General features: G+C 46.1%; 1 protein-coding gene across 1 annotated transcript in view; it reads right to left on the reverse strand.

Moving 5' to 3' along the window:
• Nucleotides 1–7,037: 7,037 nt before the first annotated feature.
• IL27RA (interleukin 27 receptor subunit alpha) overlaps nt 7,038–26,625 on the reverse strand; it is a 69,786-nt gene continuing 50,198 nt past the window's right edge. The window contains exons 11-14 of the mRNA XM_040346594.1: nt 19,687–19,836; nt 18,319–18,444; nt 16,548–16,720; nt 7,038–9,551 (exon numbers count right to left, since the gene is read on the reverse strand). Of these exons, the coding sequence (XP_040202528.1) occupies nt 9,381–9,551; nt 16,548–16,720; nt 18,319–18,444; nt 19,687–19,836 (620 nt within the window). The 3' untranslated portion in view covers nt 7,038–9,380. The remainder of the gene's footprint in view (nt 9,552–16,547; nt 16,721–18,318; nt 18,445–19,686; nt 19,837–26,625) is intronic.

Consider the following 26,625-nt stretch of genomic DNA (forward strand, 5'->3'; position numbering starts at 1 on the left):
TGAAGACCCATGGCCTAAAGGATTATTGTGGTTGGTCCTCACCTTACATAATTGTTGATAAACTAAAGCTGACCATACATCTTACAAACTGAGTGTACAATCTACTTTAGATCTATCAAAGACTATGTGCAAACAATAAGGATCTGCTAAGAGCCCCCCGGGGAGGACTAGGAAACACCGCGGCGGTGGGAGCGTGGCCTCAGACAAGGAGGAGGAAGAGGCGCACTCTGGCGCTTGAGCGCCTCCACCTCTGTGGTGCCTGGGTGAACTGCAGTGCAAATTGCCGCCCGCCCGTCATCACATGGAGTGTGATGACGGGCGGGCGGCAATTTGTTTCCCAGACAGTGGAACGCTAAGCGGAGCTGGCGGGCGGCAATTTGCCGCCCCATTGAAAGTGCCGCCTGGTACCATGGGAGTTGTTAAGGTAGACCATGAAATTACATACTTATGGTAATTCTAAAGGATATTGGACAATCGGATTTGTAAATTGTAGGAGTATGACCAGTTTAATGGACATTGTACAATGACATTGTATTGTTTGCAGCCAATAGGGCCGGTGTTGATGGCTTTGACACCTTCAAGTGGGTTTTGCAATCCTATGGAAATGCACCTGTCAATGATGATCGTGGAAGCATCTCAAACTGAAGTCACCAACGCATGCCCTAAGCCCGTCTACACTGGCTCTTACTCCGTTGTGACATGTTGGGGTGAAGTGACCACTGACGCCCACAAGCCAATTTTTTTCATTACCACACTAGCAAACCCCAAAATATTTTGAATACATAAATCTTGTAGTTTTTCAGAAATGAGGTTTTTTTAGCTTCAGAGTTCTTCTTTAAATGAGCAAGGCTTTGTCTACAGCAGGGGGTCTCAAACTGGTGGCCCTCCAGCTGTTGCGAGATTACAAGTCCCATCATGCCTCTGCCTGTGGGAGTCATGCTTGTAACTGTCAGCCTTGCAATGCCTCATGGGACTTGTAGTTTTGCAACAGTTGGAGGGCCGCCAGTTTGAGACCTCTGATCTACAGTATATATTTAAAACGAAACCTTTCAAATCTAAATGTTTGTTTTTCGAAATTATTATTATTAAAAGAGCTATATGAAGTCTAAGTGGGAATTTTCTGGCTGATATATGATTTTTTCACTAGGAATGGGTGACACGAGGCAATGTATGTTCTCTGGAAACTTTCAGGAATATAACATGGGGCTGGATTCAAGAAGCAATTGCGCCTGTGTAACCATAGTTACACAGGCGCAATTGCTTACTTGCCCCGGCGTAACGAATGCTCCTGATTCAGGAACCTCGTTACGCCGACTGCAGCCTAAGATATGCGCGGCATAAGGCTCTTATGCCCGCATATCTTAGGCTGTATTCTTGCGATGGCCGCTAGGTGGCGTTCCCGTTGTGCTCAGCGTATAGTATGCAAATTGCATACTAACGCCGATTCACAATGTTGCGCGAGCCCTGCGTACGCAGTTTACGTCGTTTCCGTACGGCGTCTTTCGCGTAAGGCTGCCCCTGCTATTAGCAGGGGCAGCCAATGTTGCGTATACCCGTCGTTCCCGCGTCGCGAAATTTGAATTTTACGTAGTTTGCGTAAGTGATTCGTGAATGGCGCTGGACGCCATTCACGTTCACTTTGAAGCAAATGACGTCCTTGCGACGTCATTTGCCGCAATGCACGTCGGGAAAGTTTCCCGACGGAGCATGCGCTCTACGATCGCCGCGGGAACGCGCCTAATTTAAATGATTCCCGCCCCCTACGGGATCATTTAAATTGCGCGCGCTTACGCCGGGCAATTTTAAAGAGCGCACACGCAATTTACGGAGCTACTGCTCCGTGAATCGCGGGTAGCGCAGTAAATTTGCGGGAGCGCAGGGCAAAACGTTGCCCTGCGCCTCTGCAAAAAATGGCAAAGGTACCTGAATCCAGCCCATAGTCTGCTACAGATTGGTGGTAGAGGCAGCCATGTGGCGTTGGATGCAGATGTCTGCTTACTGTGCCACGTAACACCACTGCTTTCAAAGCTAATAATAACAAAGATCACTTATTTTTTGAACTTGGCACAAACAGTGGCATCCAGTTTGCAAGCCATACGCAAAGAAGATGGCCATTTTGTGGCCTAGGGTTACATGCTTACCGGCATTATGATCCTGGATGCCGAAATACTGCCTGTGGACTCCTATTGGCATCACAGTACCCATTTTCCCTGGCCACTATATACCGTATATACTCGAGTATAAGCCGAGTTTTTCAGCACATTTTTTTTGTGCTGGAAATGCCCCCCTCGGCTTATACTCGAGTCACCTTTTTGCGCCTGATCTCCCAGACTTTGGGGACCCGGTACTGGCCGGCCGTAAGTCCCCTGGACCCCTGGCACACATGTAACCCCACTCTTCCTCTACAAGTGTGCAAAGTTTGTTGTCCAGAGGACCTATGGCTGGAGAGCACAGATTTTTCAAATACAGGCACCCCTTCCATAGACTCCCATGATAAATGTCAGTCTAGGCATGGGCACAGTGAGGCATGGGAACAGTGAGGTATGGGCACAGTGAGGCATGGACACAGTGAGGTATGGGCACAGTGAGGCATGGACACAGTGAGGCATGGACACAGTGAGGTATGGGCACAGTGAGGTATGGGCACAGTGAGGCATAGGCACAGTGAGGCATAGGCACAGTGAGGCATGGGCACAGTGAGGCATGGACACAGTGAGGCATGGACACAGTGAGGCATGGACACAGTGAGGTATGGGCACAGTGAGGCATGGACACAGTGAGGCATGGACACAGTGAGGTATGGGCACAGTGAGGCATGGACACAGTGAGGCACAGTGAAGCATGCAGATAGCCACCCTAGGCTTATACTCGAGTCAATACGTTTCCCATTTTTTTTGTGGTAAAATTAGGTGCCTCGGCTTATATTCGGGTCGGCTTATACTCAAGTATATACGGTAACCATTGTATCCTGTTGTGGCCAGTGTGAGGAACCAGGGTTCTCAGCGGGGACACGCCATCTGATACACCTGGAAGTATTAGATGACAGCAGCAATCATGAAGACAGCAACAATTGTATGTGTCATCCACCGGGGAGGTAAGTAATCAGCTTCTTCCATTATGGTGTACTCACCCTTACCAATATATTGGTCCCTGTCCATGGAAAACTGTTACTCCTACCTACAGCCCACACTTGACGTCCAGATCACGCTCATTTTCTGGGTGTTCACCCCACGTTCAGCCACAATCCCCTCAGTGAATACCCTTTTCTGAGTTACTGTGCATGTTCAGTAACTCAAATAAGAGTGATCCTGTGATCCCAAGGCATAGCACCATCGAGACAGAGAACCAAAATGTAGAACTGTCCCGGAAAATCCAGGACAGTTGGCACCTATGGTTACTACTGGCTGTTTTTTTTTAAGAGAAGTGGCAGGTTCACTTTAAAGTGGAATTCCAACTAGCAAAACAAATAAAAATAAGTCAGCAGCTACAAATACTGCAGCTGCTGACTTTATAGTCAATAATTGGACACTTACCTGTCTCAGGGTTCAGCGATGCAGGGAACAAAGCCCTGCTCGTCTCCCCCTCCTCTCCACGGCGTTGTCACTGTGGGCACCTGGCTGTGGCTTCACAGCCGGGCATGCACTGCACATGCCTGAGCCGCGCTGCACACTGTGACTGGCTAGGCAATCTTCTGGGACCTGTGATGTGTCCCAGATGATTGTCTAGAGGGAGGGGGAAGAGGTGAACTTCCTTCCGGCACCACGGTGCCCCGGGCGGAAGTGGGAGCTGGAACTTTCTAAAGGGTTTCCGCCCCCCCCCCCCCCCCCCCAAAAAATGACATGTCAAATATGGCATGTCAGGGGGGTCACCGTCCCTTTAAAGCGGAAGTTCCATTTTTGGTGGAACTACCCTTTAAGAACAATACATCTCTATATAGTGTGTATACACCAATCAGCCGTAACTTTATGACCACTGACAGGTTACTTAAGTGAATAACTTTCATTGTCTCATTATAATGGCATCTGAAAGTTGGTGGGGTATATTAGGCAGCAAGTAAACATGATGGGCCAGATTCACAAAAGAGATACGACGGCGTATCTCCTGATACGCCGTTGTATCTCTGAGATACGATTGTCGTATCTATGCGCCTGATTCATAGAATCAGGTTACGCATAGATATCCCTAAGATCCGACAGGTGTAACTGTGTTACACCGTCGGATCTTAGGCTGCAATTCTAGGCCGGCCGCTAGGTGGCGATTCCATTGCGGTCGGCGTAGAATATGCAAATGACTAGTTACGGCGATTCACGAACGTCCGCTTTGCCCGTCGATCTAAATTTACGTTGTTTCCGTAGAGATGCGTCGCGTAAAACTAAGCATGCCCTCTAGGTGGTCTAAGCAATGTTAAGTATGGCCGCCGTTCCCGCGTCAAATTTTTAAATTTCACGACGTTTGCGTAAGTCGTCCGTGAATGGCGCTGGACGCCATTTACGTTAACGTCAAAACCAATGACGCCCTTGCGACGTCATTTAGCGCAATGCACGTCTGGTAATTTTAGGGACGGAGCATGCGCAGTACGTTCGGCGCGGGAACGCGCCTAACTTAAATGGTCCCCGCCCCATTTGAATTAGGCGGGCTTGCGCCGGGTGGATTTACGTTACGCCGCCGTAAGTTTACAGGTAAGTGCTTTGTGAATCAAGCACTTACGCTGTAAACTTGCGGCGGTGTAACGTAAATGGGATACGCTACGCTGCCGCAGCGTAACGCATTTCTATGTGAATCTGGCCCGATGTTGCCAATGAAGTAGATGTGTTGAACACAGAAAAATCACAGTTTGGATATGGGGCTGCATAGCCGCAGACCAGTCAGGGTGCCCATGTTGACCTTTGTCCACAGCCTAAAGTGCCTACACGGACAGGGGCGGACTGACCATTGAGTCACTCGGGCACTGCCCGAGGGCCCCATGCCACTAGCGGGCCCCATCAGGGTTGCCAGGCTCAGTAAAACCAGGGACAGTATGTAAAAATCTATGTTTTTTTACATCTGTCCCTGAAATGTCCGAAACCGACATGCTTTTGATGTGAAAATCCCGCGATTTTAGCTGCCCCGCCTCTGCACTGCCTCCTGGCGTGGTGGCCATCTGTAAGCCCGGGGGCCCCATAATCTTCTATTGCCCGGGGGCCCCATGAGTTGTCAGTCCGCCCCTGGGCACGGATCAGAACTGAACCACAGAGAAATGGAAGAAGGTGGCCCGGTCTGATGAACCACATTTTCTTATACATCATGAGGACGGCCGGGTGCGTGTGCGTCACTTACCTGGGGATGATATGGCACCAGGATGCAGTATGGGATGAAGGCAAGCTTGGCAGAGGCAGCATGATGCTTTGAGCAATGTTAGGCTGAGAGACCTTGGCTCCCGCCATTCATGTGGATGCCACTTGACACGTACCACCTACCTAAATATCGTTGTTGAACAAGTACACCCCTTCATGAAAATGCTATTCCCTGATGGAAGTGGCCTATTTCAGCAGGATAATGCTTCAAGAATGGTTTGAGGAGCACAACAAGAAGTTTGAAGTGTTGTCTTGGCCTCCAAATTCTCCAGATCCAAATCCAATTGAGCATCTGTGGCATGTGCTAGAAAAACAAGTCTGATCCACAGAGACCACGCCTTGCAATTTACAGGACTTAAAGGATCTGCTACTGACTGACAGCTTGGTGCCCGATATCACAGCATACCTTCAAAGGCCTAGTGGAGTTCATGCCTCAATGGGTCAGAGCTGTTTTGGTGGTAAAAGGGAGAGCTACTCAATATTAGGTGGGTGCTCATAAGGTTATTGCCTATAGATGTATAACGACTTTGCCATGAAGACACAATTGATTGTAAGCTCCTCTGGGACAGGGAATGATGTACCGTATATACTCGAGTATAAGCCAAGTTTTTCAGCCTTTTTTTTTAGGGTGACAATGCCCCCCCCCCCCCCGGCTTATACTCGAGTCAGTGTACCTGAACGATGGGACGCTCCTCCGCATGGTGGCAGCCACTACTATAGGCCGCGGCTTCGGCCTAGTCTTCGGCGGCCATCTTGCTCATCCCGGCCTCTTCACCAGCACTGTATCCTGGCCTCCCTGGTGTCTGGCTCCCTCACCGCTCGCAGATCCTGCTCCACGGGCTTCCGACCGTGCGGGGGTCTGAACGGAGTGGTTCCCTCCCGCATGGCGGCAGCCCCAAATCCAGACCGCGGCTTCGGCCTAGTCCCGGGCTCCGGCGCCCATCTTTGTACTCCCAGCCTCTCCACCAGCACTGCATCCCTCCTTTCCTGGCTTCTGCACTCAGGCCTACGGACGCTTGCTGCATCCTCCAGGTGAGTGGCACAGTGAGGTTGCAATGGGCACAGTAATGTTGTAATGGGCACAGTGAGGTTGCAATGGGCACAGTGCTGTTGGGCACAGTGAGGCGTGCAAATGGGCACAGTGAGGCTGCAAATGGGCATTGTTGACCCTCTTTTCCGCTTACAGTAGGTGCTGCGTTCTCACCCTAGACTTATACTCAAGTCAATATGTTTTCCCATTTTTTTGTGGTAAAATTAGGTACCTCTGCTTATACTCGAGTATATTTGGTAAATGGTCTTTGAACTGTCAAGTCTTGCATTCAATGTTGGTGCTGTATAAATATGGGACATACTGGGAGCCGAGTGTTCCCAGAACATGGGGGGACGGGAGGTGATGTCATGCCCGCAGTCTGCCTGAGACTGTGTGGCCGGAAGTGGGTGCAAATACCTGTCTTTAGACAGGTATCTGCACCCCCCTTCCCCCTGAAAGGTGTCAAATGTGACACCGGAGGGGGGAGGGTTCCGATCAGCGGGAGCTCCACTTTAGGGTGGAGCTCCGCTTTAACTGGTTAAATTAACTTTCAAGTCGGGTGTTGCTTGCAGGGCCATCCGTGTCTTGAATTTCAGCTGATTCAGCAGGAACTATGGGGACCTTAGCTAGAGACTCCAAAATATTGGATTAACAAGTTATCTGAGACACCGGAAGATCTTATAAAAACTGTTTATTTTCAACAACAACAAAAAAAGTACATTATGAGTAAAATTACACAGTGCACAATACAAAGCTACGCTTTCCAAGAGTGGAAGGGCCGACATTCCTGTCTACACAAACTGGCTTAGTAAGGCAAATAGCAATGTGTACTTAGGCAGAACAGTGACGGTAAATTATTTTTAAAAACACATTTAGAAAATGTAAAAAATAAAATGTAAAAAGTTTAAAAAAATATATAATTTTTTTTTTTGTAAAAAAAGGTTATTTGTATTCCCACGAAGGAAAAGATTGGGCACATGCGTCATGGACCTGTGACGCAGAATGCCCACTCACACTATAAATCCAACAATGTGCTTCAGGGCATCACACAAACAAAGGTAAGAGAGGGTCTAGGACCAACAGGGCATTGGTGCAAATTGCAGACACAGATTCTGAAGTGTCCCAATATGGGATGTGCCTGAAAACAATTTTAGGCCCCCTTCACAATTATGCATACATTAGGTCCATTTTAAATGCAATATAATATTTTATTGAACGTTTTGTGTCTGGAGCAATAAGCAGTCATTCTTTTCATTTTTGTCACCGTCTGCCCTGAGAAATCTGACTGCTGTGAACTGATTGCTCTTTGCGCTATTAGTTGACCATGACTGAGCAGGTATTGTAGAGTTTGGTGCATAAAGCACATATCCGAGGAAGTATAAATCAGGAGACAGTCTTGTCGGACAGGTTGAGCACCCTCTGTATACCCTGAAGCTGTATGACAGCCATAATAAACCTGTCCTGACATGCATGCCTGCTAATAGACAAACAGTATGTCGGCAGAGAGAGCAAGAGTAAGCAGTACTCCTCACACCTCTGTAAACTGCTGAAACCGTAAAGATCTGATGCGTCTTCCCCACTCTTCTCTCAAGCTTCACTCCATCAGCTGTGTTTGTGGTGCCATTGTGGAGTAGGCTTCCATTTTTCATTGATGACACAAACCCATCACTTCCTCAGGAGTTGGCACGTTATGGGCTTACACTGGTCTGGTGGGGGCGCTGTTGAGAGTGATGGTCGGGAAACTGGTTCCATTTCTTCCACCTCTGTAATGGGAGAACTCCATCACTTGCGTTCGAGCATCATTGTGGAGAAGGTTTAATTTTTTTCATTGTTATCTCAAACCCATAACTTCCTCGGGGGTCGGCATGAAGTGCTTCTGGGAGCCGGACGTTATGGGCTTATACTGGTCTGGCTGGGTTGCCGGTGAGGGTGATGGAGGGGCAAGTTGTCCTATTTATTACACCTCTGTGATGGGAGAACTCTATCACTTGTGTTTGTGGCATCATTGTGGAGTAGGTTTCACTTTTTAATTATTAGCACAAACTCATCACTTCCTCGGGGGTTGGCATGAAGTGCTTCTCATAGCCAGAAATTATGGGCATACACTGGTCTGGCTAGGGTGCCGGTGAGAGTGATGTTGGGCAACTTGTTCTATTTCTTACACCTCTGTGATGGGAGAACTCCATCACTTGTGTTTGTGGCATCATTGTGGAGTAGGTTTCACTTTTTTCATTATTATCACAAACTCATCACTTCCTCAGGGGTCGGCATTAAGTCGTTCTCGAATCCAGAGCTTATGGGCTTACACTGGTCTGGCTGGGGTGCCGTTGAGGGTGATGGTGGGAAAACTGCTTCCATTTCTTCCACCTCTGTGATGGGAGAACTCCATCACTTGTGTTTGTGGTATCATTGTGGAGTAGGTTTAATTTGCTTCATTATTATCTTAAACCCATCACTTCCTTGGGGGTCGGCATGAAGTGCTTCTTGAAGCCAGATTTTATAGGCTTACACTGGTCTGACGGGGTTGCCAGAGGAAACTGGTTCCATTTCTTCCACCTTCCACTCCATCAGTTGTGTTTGTGGCATCAGTATAGCGTAGGCTTTATTTTTTCATTATTAGCACAAACCCATCACTTTCTCGGGGGTCGAGTGCTTCTCGGAGCCGAATGTTGTAGACTTACACACTGGTCTGGCTGTGATTCCGGTTCCGGTGATGGTGGGGCAACTTGTTTTTTGTCTTTCCCCTCTGTGATGGGAGAACTCCATCACTTGTGTTTGTGGCATCATTGTGGAGTAGGTTTCACTTTTTTCATTATTAGCACAAACTCATCACTTCCTCAGAGGTCGGCATTAAGTCCTTCTCTAGGCCAGAGTTTATGGGCTTACACTGATCTGGCTGGGGTACCGTTGAAGGTGATGGTGGGGAAAGTTATTCCATTTCTTCCACCTATGTGATGGGAGAACTCCATCAGTTGTGTTTGTGGCATCAGTATGGAGTAGGCTTTATTTTTTCATTATTAGCACAAACCCATCACTTCCTCAGGGGTGGGCATGAAGTGCTTTTCGTAGCCGGATGTTATGGGCTTAAACTGGTCTGGCGGGGCTGCCGGTGGGGGTAATGGTGGGGGTGATGGTGGGGAAACTGGTTCCATTTCTTCAATCTCTATGATGGGAGGGTTAGAAGGAGTCTATATTGGAAAAACAGAAAACAAAGTACAAGACATTACAATGTGCATAATGTCACTCACATCTTCAGTCTCCCCTGCCTTCCATAGGGCCCGTGGAACCCAGAATCCCTTGTAAAGGTTAGGAAACCCTTGTTTCAGCTCCCCATGCACCCCTTATGTCTAAGTCACCCTGTGCCATCCTGGCTCAGGGTGACTGAGAAAATTTGTCTTGGATTACTTAAAATGGGACAGAAATATTTATCCACAATATCTCCCAGGATATATGTAAAGACCATTCTTGGTTTGTTTGATTCTGAACTCAACATGTTAGTTGAGAGAGCTGATCACATTGGCCTCTGTACAATGTAGGAGACGGGCCGACACCTACTGGAGCTCCTGCTATTGTGAGAAGGTGTCCTGTGTTTATACTTATAATAATGTATCATCTACTGTGTGAAGCTCAGTGACAACAAGTCTGAACTGTATTGAAATCCTGATTTATTATAACAATGACCAGAAGGGCACAGAGTCACATTGGCTGCTTTAAGGGATTAGTTAATTAGCTCATGTTAATTTATGTTTCTGGTTACAAGTGTATTATTAAAGTATTATGAGCAGGAGGTAGGAATCTCCAATTCTACTGTATATAAGACTTGTATTCTGGTTCTAATAGACAGTCCATGTTCAGCAACTAAACAAGCAGTGGCGGCTGGTGAAGTTTTATGATGGGGGGGCGCAATACCCCGCCCTTCCACATTTGGTCCCTCCCACTTCTCATAAGCCACATCCCTTATAGAATCCACCACTCCGTCCCCTGTATTCCACTCAATGTCAGGAGTATACAGCTCAGCGTCACAACACAGAGTATATAGCCCCAGCATCACAAATCATGGTATATAGCGCAGCCTTACAGATCGGTGCAAACAAACTAAAATATGACACTGTTAGTAATGAAGGACTCGAAATGGGCAGGAGATTACCAGAGACTGCGGACATACTGCACAAGATTACCAGAGACTGCGGACATACTGCACAGGATTACCAGAGACTGCGGACATACTGCACAAGATTACCAGAGACTGCGGACATACTGCACAGGATTACCAGAGACTGCAGGCATACTGCACAGGATTACCAGAGACTGCGGACATACTGCACAGGATTACCAGAGACTGCGGACATACTGCACAAGATTACCAGAGACTGCGGACATACTGCACAGGATTACCAGAGACTGCGGACATACTGCACATGATTACCAGAGACTGCGGACATACTGCACAAGATTACCAGAGACTGCGGACATACTGGACAAGAGTACCAGAGACTGCGGACATACTGCAGAAGATTACCAGAGACTGCGGACATACTGCGGACATACTGCACAGGATTACCAGAGACTGCGGACATACTGCACATGATTACCAGAGACTGCGGACATACTGCACAAGATTACCAGAGACTGCGGACATACTGGACAAGAGTACCAGAGACTGCGGACATACTGCACAAGATTACCAGAGACTGCGGACATACTGCACAGGATTACCAGAGACTGCGGACATACTGCACATGATTACCAGAGACTGCGGACATACTGCACAAGATTACCAGAGACTGCGGACATACTGGACAAGAGTACCAGAGACTGCGGACATACTGCAGAAGATTACCAGAGACTGCGGACATACTGCGGACATACTGCAGGAGATTACCAGAGACTGCGGACATACTACACAAGATTACCAGAGACTGCGGACATACTACACAAGATTACCAGAGACTGCGGACATACTGCACAAGATTACCAGAGACTGCGGACATACTGCAGGAGATTACCAGAGACTGCGGACATACTACACAAGATTACCAGAGACTGCGGACATACTGCACAGGATTACCAGAGACTGCAGGAATTACTTGTCCTGCGACTTGGGACTTAAATGTTGCACGACAAGTCGTACCCCATGATTTCCAATGAGAACCGTTCATATCTGTGCGACTTCAAAGTAGTCCCTGCATTACTTTGGTCCCACTTTGATGCAACTTGAGGTCCATAGACCTCCAGAATACACAGGTATTTGCTTTAAGTCACATCAAAATTGCAGTAGAATTGTGCAACTTTCAGACTGCATTAGCCTGAAAGTCGCAAGATTCTGCCACAATTTTTTGGTGCGATTTTGCAGCGACTTGAAGCAATGCCTATGTATTCTGGAGGTCTATGGACCTCAAGTCACATCAAGGTGGGACAAAAGTAATGCAGGGACTACTTCAAAGTTGCACAGATATGAACAGTTCTCATTGGAAATCATCGGGTCCAACTTATCCTGCAACTTTCCAGTCCCAAGTCGCAGGACAATTTGCAAGCGGGGGGTGCGGTGGTGTTGACGGCCGATATTTTCCCTGCACATTAAGTATAAAAAAAGTTTTTTTTTTTATAATAACTGGGGGGGGGGGGGGTCTGGTGGGGTAGTGTTACCGCCCGCTATTTGTGCTGTAATGAATTTTTACATAGAAAAGAATTGTTGTTAATAAATGGGTAAATGAATTATAAAAAAAAAAAAAATTTTAATAACCGTTATTGGAAAAATCTTTTTTTTATAATTCATTTACCCATTTATTAACAACATTTATTTTCTATAAAAAAATTCATTACAGCACAAGTAACACTACAGCGGGCGGTAACACTACCCCACCCCCCCCCCCAGTTATTAAAAAAAAAAACTTTTTTTATACTTAATGCTAAATTCAATCAAATATAAAAAATAAACTGTTAATAAGCTTAATATATTTAACTAATATTAAATAAAAAAAAACATTGATGGGGGGGGGGGGGGGGGTTGTTGCCTGGCATTATTTTCACAGAATATTAAATATTAAAAAATATTTAAAAAAAATATTAAAAAATATATAAAAAAGAAATTGGATTAAGCAGGGGGGGTGGAGGGTGGATGCCAGCCGCCGAATACTAGATAAAAAAAAAGACTTTGAATAATGGGGGGGGGGGGCCGCCGAATATTACATAAAAAAAGAGTTTGAATAAGCGGGGGGGGGGGGGGGTTTCCACGAATATTAAATGCAAAAAAAAGCCTTTGAATATGCGGGGGGGGGGGGGGGGTGCCGCCGAACAATCAATTGATTGAAAAAAACACTTTGAATAAGCGGGGGGGGGGGCAGGCCGGCCGTCGAATACTAACATACTTTGTGGAAATCGCGGGAGGGGTTGGATGCAGCTGTGAAGCGGCCGCCGATGTAGAGACAGGCAGGCTTACCTCGTCCACGGTCGGGCGCACTGTGTTTGAGCTGACCCGACGTCACTTCCTGTTTTTCCAGTGACGTCGGAACGAGCTCAGAGACGGGCGGGTGCACACAGACAGTGTTATGCACCCGCCCGGCCATAACTATACACTCCATCGCGCCGGAAGCAAATGGCGCGATGGAGAGCGCCACAAAGGCATATTTTTTGTGCCAATGTAGCGCCGCGTCTGCAATCCCGTGATTGCACAGACGTGGCGCTACTCCTATAGGACTGTTCCCGGCGTCCGGCGCGCGGACATAGAGCCCATAAGGCCCTTTTTTGGGGAAAAAAAAATTCTTAAAGGGACAGATTTAAAAAAAATTTTTTTTTTTTTTTTTTTTTTTTACTGATTGTGGGATGGGGGGCGGCGCCCGGGCGCCCCTATGGACGGGCCGCCACTGTAAACAAGTATCGTCTTGTTTGTGCTTGTGAGTGGTTGGAATATCTGATATCTATATTCAGACTGGGAGGAAGTGGTATATGATGAAAGCACTTAAGCGGAGTGTGGGACTTTGTGTTACACCATTAGCACTGCCTCCTATTGCAGTGTCCCCCTCTGTGAATGATTTATAAATATAAATGCTGTAAATACCTCATTTAGGAGCTGAGATTGCGATCACATGACCAGCCAGCTCTCTTCTCCTCTCCACCTCCTCCTCTCCAGATTGACATCAGCAGAGGAATCTCAGCCCTGCCCACTGTATCTCTCAGAGGAGAAAAGGAGAATGCTGGCCAGTCATGTGATCACAAGCTTCGCAGTGAAATTAGGTATTTGTAGCATTTATTTTTATAAATCACACACAGAGGGAGATACTACAATAGGAGGCAGTGCCGATGGTGTATACAGGTTAAGTAGCTTTACAACCACTTTAAGTAAAAATTCAATTTTTTTTATAGGGGGGGTTGTAGAAATTAAAAAAATAAAAATAATATCTACTAGAAATATGAAACCGGTGACATTACACAATCTCCTTCCAGTCAATGCCAAAACTGTTTTCCCCTGCAGAAGGTTTACCTTGGCCTTGGCATTGTGGCGCTGAAGGGCAAAAAGATTTGTGTTCTCCATAAACAGTTAGTCACCCTGACCCCTCCCCCGGCTGGTGAAATTTAAGTCTGCGTTTTGCCGGTCTCATCAGAAGTTGCCGGATGGGACAATGAATCCGATGAATCAGCATTTGATACGGATTTGCAGCGATGAGCGAAGTGGGTGGTTAGAGGCGAGCGGCCCATTATTCCTCGTATCCCAGCACAGCCCGCAGAAGCAGCTGAACCGGCAGAATTGGGAACATGAAATCCATGCCACGTCTGTGTGTTTAAGGAAACCACAGATTAAACATTAACTCTGCCTGCCAGCGCTGCGATCATTGTGTCAACTGAAGGCCGTGCTGAGCAAATCTCAGCAGGTGGTGTGAATATTAATGGGGAATTATAGTGTAGGTTCAATGAGTACGTAGTGTAAGTTATTATATTAAAGCTTCTCACGACAGGATGTGAAATGCGTCATATGACCGCTCTACGGCAAAGTTTACTGTGATGTCATAAGCAGGAACATTCGAGTTCGCTCAACATTTGTGTTTAAGGGAATGCAGAGGGGGCAGAGATAAGGAGAGCTGGCCCGATGCTGCAGGTGCTTGTTTTTGGGATGCGCACAGGCTGGTACCAGTGGCGGTGCATCCATAAAGGGCACAGGAGCGCCATCCCCTCTCTCCTGGCACTGCTGACTCTACCTATGGTCACCGCTGAATCCCCCTATTCAGGTGTCCGGCCCCTTTTCGGGTGCTGGGCACCTGAATTTCACCGGCGGGGGTGTTTTTTCGAAGCATCCGATTAGAGCCATAGGCTCTAATAGGCGCCCAAAAATGTGACCAGCAGGCGCCATGCTGGGCGTTCACTGTTCACTCAGCTATGTGTTAGCAAAGTGAAGGAATTCGCTTTGCTAACACTGAATCCGCCTCTCAGCCAATCAGGTTGCCGGGTCTGTTACCGGTCACCTGATTGGCTGAAACGTCAGGCGCTGTGATTGGACGCCTGAGAGAGGACAGAAGAAGACATGGAGGACATGCAGGAGACCGCCGCTGACCCGATGCGAGACAGGTAAGTGCCGGGCAGCATCTGATGGGGCACAGTGGCAGCACCTGATGGGGCACACTGGCAGCACCTGATGGGGCACAGTAGCGCCAATTGATGGGCACACTGGCAGCATCTGATGGGGCACAGTAGCGGCAATTGATGGGCACACTGGCAGCATCTGATGAGGCACAGTAGCGGCAATTGATGGGCACAGTGTCAGCAATTGATGGGCACAGTGGTTGCATTTGATGGGCACAGTGGCTGCGTTTGATGGGCACAGGGGGTGCGTTTGATGGGCACAGGGGGTGCGTTTGATGGGCACAGTAGCTGCAATTGATGGGTTTTTTTTCAGTCCCCCCCCAAAAAAAATTTAAGCACCAGCTGCCACTGGCTGGTACAATTTACCATCAAGGGCCCTTCCATAGACCTGACCCAGCCACAAATGGTCTTTCTGGGCCACCTTATGAAAGGGATCCTGCGCGGTCCAAAATGTTAGCTTATTTGACTAATGCTGATGAGTGCTGGTCGCATCGTTTTACTTTTATTGTTGGGTAACTGTCTAAACTTGTCTGTCAGCCCCTTCTAGAGGAACTTTAGTCCCTCTACTGCTGGCTTCACCCTCCTCATAAGCTTTGCAATCTTTGAAAATTCAGATGTGCCAAAGGTGTCTGCCCCTCCTTTGGAACCTGGTGCATATTTGTACATGCAGGAAAGAAAGGTCCCAAGCACCGCACATAAACCCAACAGTCGGTATAGTAAAAGCAGGCCACGCCCCCAACGTGTTTTGCCACACAGGCACTTTTTTGTGCATGTTTACATCTTTGCACAGTAATGATTGTGTGCCCTACCATTCCACTGCAATCTGGGGACAGTGTCCTTAATCCGGGGATGCCTGGTCACCCTATCTTAAAGGGCTGGGAGAGGGTCGGCTGGAAGGGGTTAACTTTGTCTAAGCAGTATTCTGGGTGGAAAAAAAATATTTTGTTTGCATTTGAGATCTTAGACACTACTACCTTTGCTAATCTCAGCAGATTTGGAATGAGATTTGGTGATGCCACTACTGTGTTGCTCACTGAACCCCTTGCTACTTGCTTTAACCAAGATGCCAGCCTCCAGCCTCCATACAGAGACACGGTGCAGAACAAGGCACGGTAGGTCAATAATGGGGAAAGATCATCTGCAGGGAGACCATAGTGACTAGTCCTCTTTTGCCTTTTTGGGTACACCTTCCAGAGGTTAGTTCCTATTTAAAACATGCCTTCACTAACCTCTGTATCTACAGGCACTGTGAAGCAATTTATCATCAAAGATCACTACAGAGTCTCTAAATTTGAGTTTCAGTGGGTTTTACCAGATCCCAAAATCTGCTGTGTGTTTATATTACAGGCCTGGCAGGTCTGTCAAGATTCTCCACAGAAGTAATGGGGAGTCTGGATATCAGTGCCTCTGCTGTGAACGCTGGAGATGGATTTCTGCACAATTCCCACAGCTACAGATGTGAATGAAGGCTTAATTTAAAGACCTACACATTTTTTGGGGGGGTGACTTTGACTTTTCTAAGATTTTATTGAAACAGCAATTTAAATAGCCACTTTGGTTTTAGAAAGTTACAAGAAATGATAGAAACACATACAATGGGGTTACCATACCTGCTGTGGTTCCAAAAACTTAGTGCTGACGGTGGCACCATTAAATTTATTCTCTGGCTTCGGGATCTTTGGCCACAAAGCCAGAAGGAAGGGATGTATGAAGATAGCCGTTGCAAGAATGCCCACGCTGATCAGAGACATTGCGATCAAAGCCAGTGGATGAATCCGCTTTCCTGAGATATCATAGACATAAAGGATAAAATAAGAAACCATGAAGCCATATGTAATAAGAATATAAAAGGGACAATGAACCAAACAATTATATATTAAAGTATATATAAAGACAATTTAAATTTAAATTTGATACAGTAGGGTATAGTTACAATCCTTAACAGAATTTGTCATTTGACTCTCATTGGGAAAATTTCCCTTCACTTCCTGCCTTGTAAATACAACTGGAAGTAAGGGGAAATACCGTATTTGCCGGCGTATAAGACGACTGGGTGTCCCCCTAATTTTCCAGCTAAAATGTTGGTTTTGGGATATACTCGCGGTATAAGACGACCCCCTTCATACTAGTCTGTCTGGAAGCTGAGGGGTAGCCAGAACAACCGCTGACAGAAACAACGCTGACAGGAACAGGCTTTTTTCAGATCTCACTGTGCCATTACAATACATTACATGCCTCATGGTGCCATTGCCTACCTCACTGTGCCGTTATACATGCCTCACCGTGCCATTAGTAACATGCCTCACCGTGCCATTAGTAACATGCCTCACCGTGCCATTAGTAATATGCCTTACTGTGCCATTAGTAACATGCCTCACTGTGCCATTAGTAACATGCCTCACCGTGCCATTCCATTCCCTGCCTCGACGATCTCCCTACCTTCTCCTGTTTTCAGAGTATGTCAGACGGCGGCCATCCATGATTGAAAAGCCGCGCCTCCTCCTCAGCCTGTTCCGTGATAGGCGGAACACTAATTTTCCCAGCAGAGCCTCTGTTCAGTGTTCCGCCTATCACGGATGTCCTCTCGTCTGAGGCTGTATCCGTGATAAGCGGAACACTGAACAGAGGCTCTGATAGCTTCAGCCATAACCCCGGTAAACCACTTGCAACCTGCAATGTATATATATATATATATACGTAGTGCAGTCAGCAAATGGCTAAGGAAAGTTATTCTATTATTTCCTGTTGTGCTTTTGCAAAGGGCACCAAAAGCAAAAAAGTCCAGAAGAGTGGAAAGTCCTAGTCGGGATACCTCCCTAGATAAAGGCACTCCTGTGATGCAGAGCCTCCATGAAATCCAATAAATAAAAGGGGTCAAGAATGTTGAGGAGGAAAGAGCTTCTCAAATGAGGTGGGCTCTGACTTGCTGCAGACTCTAATGCACACTGTGAAAAGCTTACAGTTTGCAGTGAGTAAGCATTTTCAATATAGGAGAGGGGGCATGTACAACAGTCAAAGACTAAAGGTAAGGCTGGAGTTCAGCTTTAAGAAATGAGATCTCCCACTATAGTTCCCGACTTTGGGCTTCACAGTCTTGGAATTTCTTATGCCCTTGTGCATCTTGGGTTTTCCCAATCCTGTTGTTGCCTTCAGCATAAAAACATAAATGAAAAACCCAGCAGGTAAAGTGGGACCTCCTAGTAATGGCTGAAGCAGGAGTGAAGATTACCCAACAAACCAACATCTCCCAGAGCAGTGGTATCAGTTTTCAATGTACGGAACCTTTAAAAAAAATCTAGTAGAGTAGTTCATGAGAAAAGCCTAAACAGGTAAACAAATATAAGATACAGAACCACTAATACTTTATTCTTAGATACATACCCATATTAATCTGAAATGTCTGGTTTGCAGTTGGCACCCCTTCTCCCGCTGCTGTGGATGCTGTTATGAAGGTGGTGTAAGCTCCATGTGGCGACAGTCCTTTTAGGGTGAAATTCCTACCATATACTGTACAAATGATACATACAGTATGTTAAAAACATAGGTATTTCAGTCATTACACAGATCCAAAAGACATATATGAAAAACAGGTTCAAAAGACCAAAAAAATGACACGACAAGAAAAAGAAAACAAAATATTCCACCAAACAAACACCACAGAACTGAAGATAAATCTACCATAAAAGACAAATAGCTAGATCCACAGAGATGGCCGCAACTTTAAGGTGGCGTAGCTTAAGGCATTTAGGCTACGCCGCCGTAAGTTAGCGAGGCAAGTACATGATTCACAATGTACTTGCCTGCTAAGTTACGGCAGTGTAGCCTAAAGCGGGTGGGCGTAAGGGCGCCTAATTCAAATTTGTCTGAGGGGGCGTGTTTTATGATAATCAGGCTTGACCCGACGTGATTGACTTTTTTTTTTTTAACTGCGCATGCGCCGTGCGCCTACATTTCCCAGTGTGCATTGCGGCTAAGTCCGCCGCACGGGCCTATTGATTTCGACGTGGATGTAAACGACGTAAATCCCTATTCAGGGACGACTTACGCAAACGACGTAAAATTTTCGAATTTCGAAGCGGGAACGGCGGCCATACTTTAACATTACTATTCCATCTATAAGATGGAATAACTTTAGGCCTGATTAAGCGTTACGTAAACGGCGTATCTGTACTGCGTCGGCCGGGCGTACGTTCGTGAATAGGCGTATCTAGTGATTTACATATTCTACGCCGACCGCAATGGAAACGCCACCTAGCGGCCAGTCTAAATATTGCACCCTAAGATAGGACGGCGCAAGCCGTCGTATCTTAGATAGGTTTAAGTGTATCTCAGTTTGAGAATACACTTAAACTTAGGTCGGCGCAGATTCCGAGTTAGGTCGGCGTATCTACTGATACGTCGACCTAACTCTACCTGAATCTAGCTAAAAGAATCAGTAGCCATAAAAACCCATAGACACGAGGATGGAATAGTCATGCCAGGTGATGCTTGCAGATGGAGCAGTAATGGGCACCTATGTAGTGCCAATACTACTTCTGGTTCTACAGCATCAAAAAGGACAGTAATGGGCACCCAGGTGGGGCTGATCCCACTTCTAGTTTTACAGTGTCAGTGAGGGCAGTAATGGGCACCCATGTAGTTCTGATCCTGCCTCTGGTTACACAATGTGAAAAGGAACGGTAGTGGGTACCTTTATAGTGCTGACATCACCTGTGTTTAGACATAGTAAGATGGAATAACAATGAGTACCTGTGTGCTGCTGAGAACTTGTTTCATTCTTTACATAGATGGTGTAATGTTTTAGTTTTCCTCTTAAATGATGCCTTGGTATCTCATCCCAAGAAATGAAGACTTCTGATGAAGAAACGTGAATAGAAAAAGAGGGCCCTGCCAAAGGAACTAACAGGAAAAAAAAGATATAGGCTTTAATTCTATGAGAGAAATTGACCTTGAACTTGCTCATTACATTAAAGTAAGATGACATTACATGCTGTATATATAGATCTATCTATCTATCTATCTATCTTTATATATATATATATATATACACATACACACACAGCACTGTACAAAGGTTTTAGGCATTTGTGAAAAATATTGTAAATTGAGGATGCTTTCAAATATGAATAAATTATAATTTTTGTTATCATTTAGCAACTTACAAAGTACAGAAACAAGCCTATTGCCGCGTACACGCGATAATTTTTCGGCATGAAAAAAACCGTTGTTTTTCAGCATGTCCAAAAAACGACGTTGCCCACACACCATCGTTTTTAAAAAATGATGAACAAAGCGCAGTGACGTACAACACGTATGACGGCACTATAAAGGGGGGAAGTTCCATACGGATGACGCCACCCTTGGGGCTGCTTTAGCTGATTCCGTGTTAGTAAAAGACGATTCACGCTTTTCTGTCTGTTACAGCGTGATGAATGTGCTTACTCCATTATGAATGCTAGTTTTACCAGAACGAGCGCTCCCGTCTCATTACTTGCTTCTGAGCATGCGCGGGTTTAAAACGTCGTTTTAGCCCACACACGATCATTTTTTACAACCCGAAAAACTAATTTTTTTAAAACGACGTTAAAAAATGCAGCATGTTCGAATTTTTTTTGGTCGTTTTTCAGAAGCCGAAAAATAATGTGTAGCCCACACACGATCATTTTAAATGACGTTTTTAAAAACGTCCTTTTTTTTCATGCCGAAAAAAATGATCGTGTGTACGCGGCATAAGGGCTCATAAACACTATAAGAAAATCTGGCGAACATTTTCGTCCAAAGAATTTTCAGACGATTTTCGTATAGCGTGTAAACAACTTTTCGACAGTCGATTCCTAATTTTCGTATTAAAATTCCCGAAGGGACAAGCTCCAAAAATGTTCTCATACGGAAACAGAAGGATTGATTTTCGTTTCATGTGTACCATTTTTGTACGATTTTCGTACAAGACAAAAAATCTGAAAATAAACATTGCGCATGATCAGAAACAATAAACAACAACAACAAAAAAAGGCTTTGTCATACGAGAATATTTGTATGAATTTTCGTTCATCGGTCCTGATTTGCTGTGAAATAACGAGGAAAAGCGGACGATCGTTTGCACAATTTTCTTGCAGTTTACCCCACTTAAAGTGGAGTTTCCATCCCAAAATTTTTGTTTCATTATTGTGCTCATTAGACCTAAAAAAAGTTAAAAAAAAAAAAAAAAAAGTTTTTTTTACTCATCTGGAAATGTGTGTTGCTATGCGGTCCCACAAAATCTGCCTTTGAAATCACCTAGGATTCTGACATCATCTCCCTTTAATGCTCCTGGGAAATGTGTGTCATCATTTCCCAGGATGCAGTGCACTACCCAATTATCACTCCCTATCCAAGACTTCCAGGAAGTCTTGTAGGCTTCACAATGCCCACAAGCAAAATGACAACGGTGTAGACATAGTTTTATAAACTATGGGCCAGATTCAGGTACATTTGCGGCGGTCTAACGTATCCCATTTACGTTACACCGCCGCAAGTTTTCAGCGCAAGTGCTTGATTCACAAAGCACTTGCCTGTAAACTTGCGGCGGCGTAGCGTAAATGCGTCCGGAGCAAGCCCGCCTAATTCAAATGGGGCGTGTATCATTTAAATTAGGCGCGTTCCCGCGCCAAAACTTACTGCACATGCTCCGTTTTGTAATTTCCCGCCGTGCTTTGCGCGAAATGACGTCGCACCGACGTAATCTTTTGAAAGGCGACGTGCGTTACGTCCTTTCCTATTCACGGACGACTTACGCAAAAAAATAAAAAATTTAAATTCGATGTGGGAACGACGGCCATACTTTAACATGGGCAGTCTAAATATAAGCCATGAAATAGCAGCCATAGGAATACGCCTGGAAAAGCCGACTAGCGACGACGTAAGAGATTGCGACGAACACGGGTACCTTCGTGGATCGCCGTAAACAGCTAATTAGCAAACTCCACCCAGCGGGCGCCGAAGTATTACACCTACGATCCGAAGGCGTACAAAGCCGTACGCCTGTCAGATCGAAGCCTAAAGCCGTCGTATCTTGGTTTGAGGATTCAAACTAAAGATACGACGCGGCAAATTTGAAAATACGCCGGAGTATCAGTAGATACGCCAGGCGTATTTCGACTGTGAATCTGGCCCTATCTTTTTTGAATATCTATGCGGATCAGCGGCGGATTGTAAGTGACCGGATATATATTATAAAAACGCAGGATGAAAGGACATACATTTAGAAAATGCTAATTGTGGTTGGAACTCCGCTTTAAATCAAATATTATAATAAAATATGCAGTGTGTCTGACCTTAACCCTTAAAACCCGCGTACCATGGAGAATTGATGCTGTTTTTAAAGGCATACAGTCACAGTGGACATAAAAATGTACTTAATTTACGTTTTTTTCAGACCAAACGCAACGAGTTTGCGTCCAGGTCTGCTTTGGATGTGGGCGGGTATAGGCCCATTTACATCTGGCTGCTCAAAGGGAATTACATGGGTCAAATTTTCCCCCATCATGGAGGAAAAAGGGAACAAATTGGACTTGACATGGATGCCCGTCTATAGATCCCCTGCGAAAGGGCTCTAAAAATATGTGCAAACGTGAGTGCCATCATTGCCATTCAAAGGCAGAAAAATCGGGAATTCAAAATAGGTCTTTCTGGTAATAAAGGAGGGAAGGATTGCAGTGGCTTGCGGTAAAAGCACAGGTATGGACTCACCATTGTGAAGATGCTTATCATGGTACAATGAGTTGTTCTGTCACTATCTTGTAGTGTGTGTACATAGTGAAAGGTGGATCACAAAACTGCCTGAACAGAATCACCTTTTTTTGACGGGTACAAAGGTTTAAATTTACCCATTGCAACAGTGTAATTAGCTGTTCTGATTAAAATTCTATCTTAAAGAACAACTCCAGTCAGCAAGTGAAGTTATACAGTGATCTGTACCAAGATAACCTGTGTTCTTACCTATTTACATTGATTTAAATACATATACCATAGCCTGCTATTTATGATCCTTCTAGCTGTAATGATAATATAATTGTAGCGACCCCTTACTTTCAGTGAAGGCACTACGCTAAAGTTAGTGGGGGAATGAGAGAGATAATTCGCTCTCATTCTGAATTATGTCAAATTTGGCTGTCGCCAAATCTGGATTGTTCTGTGTGCTAGACTGCGTTCTAGGGATGAGGTACCATCCCTGGGCGGCAGGTGGCGCCAGAGAGGTCCAGACGGAGCCGCTTCTTCCTAGCAGCCAATTAGAGGAGTTTTCCCTCACGGGGCATGCTGGGGAGGAGTATTTCTGTGACGGAAGCCGTTCTTGGTTCTTCGCGGGTTCCTGGTTCCAGGTGCGGCACCCACCTTTAGGGTGTGCGCACATTGCGGGCCCCACCACTATGGCCTACCTGGGCTGGGGTCGCGCGCAACGCAGAGTTCCTGACTCTGGGCCCTCATGGCCTGGAGCGACTGGTACTACCAGGGGCCCCAGTGACTTACTGGGTCCCCAACTCTACTGGAGAGATCCTAAGCTACGTGCTGTGCGGTGGGGGATCGGCTCAAGGAGAACCCGGAGGCAGGTTGTCTGAGAGGCTTGAACGACCCATCGGGGATCTGGGTGACCGGACACTGACAGATAACCTTAGCACTGTCAGTTGGTGACCCCAAGGAGAAAGACTGGGGAGGATTTGCTCTGCTGTTCACCATTGTCAGCATTGAGCCTGTGGCAGAGGCCTCATCTGGCATCTTATATAAAATCAAAGCCAAGTCAGTGGCAGTGACTTGTTCTTCTCAGCAACTTTAAAGTGACACTTCGGCTGCCAGGCTCGTGGCAGGAGTCTGTCTGGAGGCACTCTACCCACTCTGGCTAGAGTGGCGACGAACTGTATCTACTACTACTGAAAGCAGGATTGCTTTCCTCTTATCCAGGCCTGATACTGCAAAGTTCTCTTGCTTCATCAACCTTTTCTATCTACCTCATGTTGATGTTGGTCGTGTTGGGCCGAGAAATAAGACAACGATTAGAGGTAACTTAATACGCCAATCCCAAAACATCCAGCGGCTCCTGAGGGGGTAGCGCTACATAATATTAACAAAATGGACAATACACTTTATTATTGGAGTATGGAGATTGAGTATAAAGTAGAACTAAAGGCAAAATGTTTTATTTTTATTTTGGATAGCGTAAGAAAGGGTTATAACTAGGGTTGTCCCGATACCGAGCATTTGCACGAGTCCAGATCTGATACCTGGGATAGGAGAGAGAGGCAGCGTGGAACAAGTAGTCAGCAGCCGGCGTAGTCAGCGGGCGGAGCGGAGAGTGTTAGTCCTCAAGCAGGTAAGCTGACAGGGGTGCAGGGGGCAGCCGCATCATCCATTGGTGACCGGAGCCGTTACATTCGGTAACTGAAGTGACGCTCCGTGTTGCCAGCTGACAGTCAGTGCTTAAACATCCCGAATCCCGACGCCCATCTTGGTACACCTTGCACTCGGCCACATTAAGCCAGCAGCGGACATCTTGTTACACCCAGCCCATATAGTTCAGGCTAGGTCAGGGATGGACTGGCCATAGGGACTACAGGGAGTTTCCCGGTGGGCCGATGGCTCAGTGGGCCGTTTTTTTAAAACAGAGATGCTGCTTGGAGGACTTTTTGTAACGCCTGAGTGCTTTCACACTGGGACTGCAGCGGAAGCGTTTTTCAGTCGCTTTACAGGCGCTATTTTTAGCCCAAAAGCGCCTAAAAAACGCCTCAGTGTAAAAAGGGGTCCTACACTCTCCCCCTCTCTTTTACACTCACTCTCTTTTTCTTACACTCACCCCCCTCTCTCTCTCTTTCTCACCCTCTCATGATATACTATAATGGATGTAGGGGCCTTTTGGTGGGCGTGATTTTTCGGGGGGTGGGGGCAGCATTTTATTGAATTAAAGTGGGCCGGTCTGGATGAAGTCCAGGGCCAAATTTTTGTCCCAGTCCAGCCCTGGGCTAGGTGTTACAAGATGTCTGCTGCTGCTTTTATGTGGCCGAGTGCAGGGTGTAGCAAGATGGGCATCACAGGCAGCATAGAAAAATAGTTTAGGTTCCTTTCTTTTCCTTCTATGTCATTCATTTCAGTGCCTGCCCATAAGTGCCAGCCATCTGTCAGTGCCCATCCATCAATACCAGCTATCCGTCAGTGCCCATCCATCAGTGCATGCCACCTATTAGTGCCATCCTTCAGTGCGTGTCACCTATCAGTGCCATCTTCAGTGCCACTGCCAGCCATCAGTCCCAGCCATCAGTCAGTGCCACCTTTTAGTGCCCATCAGCCAGTGCCATCTATCAGTGCGTCACATGACATAAAAAAAAAGTATCGGTAATCGGTATCGGCGAGTACTTGAAAAAAGTATCGGTACTCGTACTCAGTCCTAAAAAAGTGGTATCGGGACAACCCTAGTTATAACCCCTGTCAGTTTTTTTTTGCCACCTGTGTCCCATTGGGGAGATTTCCCTTCACTTCCTGTCGCATAGCCAAAACAGGAAGTGAAAAGGAAATCCCTCCAAAGTGGGTGTGACCAGAACTAATGACCCAATTGGAAGATTTTCCCTCTATTCCCAAAATGTTGCTTTTTCTTTCACTTTCGATAATAATGGTAAACAAATAGAGAGGGTGAATCTCCCTAAGAGCCGGTTCACACTCCCGCAGCACGACTTCGGGGGCGACTCTGCAAGTCGTCCTGAGGACGACTTCAGAGGCGACCAGCAAAACGACTTCTGTATAGAAGTCAATGCAGGTCGTCCCGAAGTCGTGCAGGAACCTTTTTCTAAGTCGGAGCGACTTGCGTCGCTCCTATTAGAACGGTTCCATTGCATTGAATGGGACACAACTCGTCAGGTGGCTGAGCCGCCTGTCGTGTCGCCCCAGTGTGAACAGGGGCACCCGGGCACAGACAGCAATAAAAACCAGACAGGTCTTCCAATCCCTCTCCACTCTATCCAAAAATAATAAAAGTTTTCCCTGTAGTTATACTTTAACAAATGTTAAGCGGATTCAACAGCACCACCTGCTGTCAGAAGTACAGAATGCGCTACACACATGAGAGTAGTACAGTAATTGCTTATCATTTTGCTTCCCTATGCGCTACTAAATTGTCACCTATTTTATCCAGTTTACAAATATCTGGTATGTCAAGCCGTCATGTGAGAGTGTAAAAAAGTTAAAAAGTAGGCAGATTTTTGCAATATGGGAAAGTGGAACTAAGAAAAAAATGATTCCCTTAAAACATGGGTGCTCAAACTGGTGGCCCTCCAGCTGTTGCAGAACTACAAATCCCATGATGCATTGCAAGGCTGACAGTTACAAGCATGATTTCAAAAGGCTGAGGCATGATGGGACTTGTAGTTCCGCAACAGATGGAGGGCCACAGGTTGAGCACTCATGCATTAAAATAACAGATTTTGCCAGGTAATGTTTGGGGTAAATTATCACTAAAAACTTAATTATTTTAAAATTGCCAAGTTCTATTTAAAAAATGTGACAAAATGTATCATTGTTGAAATATTCTAGGTCCACCTGTACTGATTTATGTGACTTGGAGTCATCTTGAATGTCCTGTGGATGCCATTGAAAAAAGCTTGCAGTGCAACAAACTAATACATATATGGTACATTGCCTTGCTTTATCACAGTGCACAGCAATGGGTAC

This window comes from Rana temporaria, chromosome 3 (assembly GCF_905171775.1).
Source record: "Rana temporaria chromosome 3, aRanTem1.1, whole genome shotgun sequence".
NCBI classification, from domain to species: domain Eukaryota; kingdom Metazoa; phylum Chordata; class Amphibia; order Anura; family Ranidae; genus Rana; species Rana temporaria.